This window comes from Nanorana parkeri, unplaced genomic scaffold (assembly GCF_000935625.1).
Source record: "Nanorana parkeri isolate BGI_ZX_2015 unplaced genomic scaffold, ASM93562v1 scaffold112, whole genome shotgun sequence".
In the NCBI taxonomy this organism is placed as follows: Eukaryota; Metazoa; Chordata; class Amphibia; order Anura; family Dicroglossidae; genus Nanorana; species Nanorana parkeri.
Window position 1 is genome coordinate 1,879,794 of NW_017306380.1, and position 3,147 is coordinate 1,882,940.

General features: G+C 40.0%; 1 protein-coding gene across 1 annotated transcript in view; it reads left to right on the plus strand.

Moving 5' to 3' along the window:
• TANC1 (tetratricopeptide repeat, ankyrin repeat and coiled-coil containing 1) overlaps nt 1–3,147 on the plus strand; it is a 93,132-nt gene that overhangs the window by 46,431 nt on the left and 43,554 nt on the right. Inside the window, exon 12 of the mRNA XM_018553164.1 lies at nt 2,506–2,628. Coding sequence (XP_018408666.1) covers nt 2,506–2,628 — 123 coding nt within the window. The remainder of the gene's footprint in view (nt 1–2,505; nt 2,629–3,147) is intronic.

A 3,147-nucleotide genomic window follows, 5' to 3' on the forward strand; every position in this document is an offset into this window, starting at 1 on the left:
CCCAAAGAGTAAACTTCTTCCCCCCCCCCCCCCCCATGCCTTTGATTGACATTGATAATGTTTGCCATAGGCACCATTATCTGTACTGGCAAAGCAAGCCCCATCAGACAACAATTGCATCCTCCCATGTGAAGTGTCAGGCAGGTGCACAGATTTGGTGAATTGCATTATTTCCATGCTTATATTGGAGGAGCATGAAGGCTGTAGCTGGGCATTCACTGGGCCCTGGGCCTTGGTTGCCTTGTGGATGATTCAGCCCTTCTGGGCCCTACATTTTTATGCCAGCTTATTTAAAAATCTGACTGAGCTGAGTTAAATGAGGCAGCACAGTGTTAGTGTGTATGGATCTGTTATGGGGCCATTCTCTATGCTGGAGATTTTCACTTGATTAGCCAACACAGGGACATTTGAAGCTTTTACAATCAATAACAAACAAACTGTTTTCACTTGTGTTTTAGTCGGTGAAACATACTGTAACTTATAAAAATGTTCAGTAGTCTATTATCATAACCTGTATAGGAATGCAGCTTGTAGAGTCAGGGTTGGGCACTGGTGTGGTTGGAAGGCTGGGCACTCCCTGCTGGCTGACGAACCTCCTTTTGTCTGGATATTTGAATGGTTCTGTGATATGTGCATAATGTCTCTCAGAAGTGGTGGCTGCTTTCATTTTTTGTTTTTACTTATGGGATAAGATAATTAATAGATGCTGCTTGTATGTTAATCTCCTTCCTGTTGTAGTAGGCTGAGATTATCTTACACAATGGTGACGGAAACACTAGTCGTCATTCACATTAGTAGGCCATAGCTCTGTTACATTGGCCCTCTCAGCAAATATCACACTAAATTTATGTCGGCTTTGTCATATCACATTATGTGTTGAAGTAAAAAGGTCTCTTTTTCTTGCCTCTAATCTCCATCTACTTACAGCTGTATAGTCTCTGAGTACCACGTGCTTTGTGGATGTTTGACATCATTTGAGACTGTAGATTGTCTGTTATTTTTAATCAGTTTTGTTGTTTGCAACAATTTTTATTTCTAGCTTTAGTGCTCTTCTACCTGTTGAGTAAAACTACTCCTAATTGTATGACAATGCTCATACATTAAAAGCTTATTTTCTCAAGTGTGCTCTCTGACACAGCCACAGACTCTACATTTAGCCATAAGCCATGTAGAACCATGGCTGGTCATTCAAGTAAAATCCTGGTTTGGGAGCACTGGTTTATAGGAAAGGGTGGGCTTGGTCTCTCAAAGACCTATAAGCAGTATAAGGAAAATTATCTAGCTGCTGCTTCTAAGGTGAACCTCTTTGTTAGCACAAAGACAGTTTCTTGACATTTAAGATTAGAATGTCACAGTTAAAATCATGAATGTATGAATCCATATTGTTATGGACAGCCGCTCACTTCTGCTTGCTTTTGGCAAAGATCTATTGTCCTTCCATGTTTAATGCATCAAGCATATTGTGTACATCCCATAGCACCAGATTGTCTTAGCAGACAAATCAAAGGCATTGAACGGCTGTAAGACACGATGAAGAAATTCCGGGATTGTTTTTCTGTCATTTGTTTGTAAGTGAAATACCGCAATTCCAGTAAACACAGACTTTAAAGCATTTCAAATGGCTAAAAATAATCCGCAATGATGGGAATTTTGCCTCATTATTTGTGTAAGATGATATCTCCAGAAAGATGTCATACAGTAAACTAAACTAAAAATGTCAATAAACGCTTATCATTTTCCTCTTGTTTTTCACTTCTTCATATAATGCCTTAATATGGTCTTTGTTAGCAGATTACGACTGGGTAATTCAGAAAAAACATTCTCAGATGTATACATACGCTACTTTAATGGGTTATCTGAATATCAGGAAATATAGTCAGCATCTCTGCTGTACAAAGTCATTTTGCAAGTTAGTACTCAGTCGTAAAGAACAGACCTCCTATGAGGAGACATGTTTGCTAAATGCACTGACAGGTAAAAGATCCTTAATTTTAATCTAACCATCCTTTAACCTAATGTGAAGAAAAGACCTGTGAAATACCGGTTGACAGCTCTTTAATCTTTGTGCCCCCCTGAATCCAGAACAGAGCCATAGTGGGGATCCCTACACAGTAAGACCAATCGGTGGTTCACAACACAGATGTGACTCCCCACCAACTCCATGGCTCTGTTTAGATAGGTGGAGATATGCCAAAGCTGCTAATAAGTATTTATTTTATCAGATTAAGTTTTAGTTGGGGGGCAGGTGACCTTTTTAACACTTGAAGATGACTGAAGATCCTTGTTAGCACTTGAAGATCCTTGTTAGCAGTCCTCAAGTTCACTTCAACACTTTGGCAATTTCCTTTTGCAGCGAGATATAGTTACCTCTTTACCAACCATATAATAGTTCAGCTTTCATCCTATTAGAGTAGAGCAGCAAAGGTTGCTTTTGGACACTGCCCATTGCTTGTTACATAGTCCATTATACGTAAACCTGACATTGTATCTGTTTTTATTCTTCAGGGACTCGGTAAGAAGAGTGGGGTCTCGTCCAGTACTCTTCAGGCCTTGTGGATTGGATACAGCACGGATGGTTTGTCTGCCGCCCTTGCTTCTCTTAGGAATTTGTACACCCCGAATGTAAAGGTAATAGTGTTACGAGCAATCTGCTGCATGGGCACTTTGTATAGACAGTAATAGAAAAATGCCCTGAGTGATTTTTCTACTCCAGTGGTTGATAAAAAGCTACAAAGCTCTGAAGCTCGAATGTGGGAACAGCTTGTGCAATTTGGATCGCATTCAACCAGTGACACAGCACACAATACTGTGGTACTGTGGTTAAGCCATGACATCGGCAAGACATGTGACCTGTGTCAGCTCAGAGAGCACGATCAAGCTTTTCATGGCTAGAACAATGTAAAGGTTGTCTGTACTCTCCTAATGCAACCAACTGTGTCAGAGAAGAAACAATAGGACATAAAAAAAAAGTCTGGAGTGATATACTATATGTAATGGTATGCTGCAAAAGCATTAGTGTGCAGCAACCCATAGAAGCCGCCAGTCACTGATCAGCTTTCATTAGCCTGACTATTCTAAGCTATTAAAACACTTTTGTTGGAAACTCTGAGGACTGGAAAGTCAGAAGTAATATAAGGCATTATAATT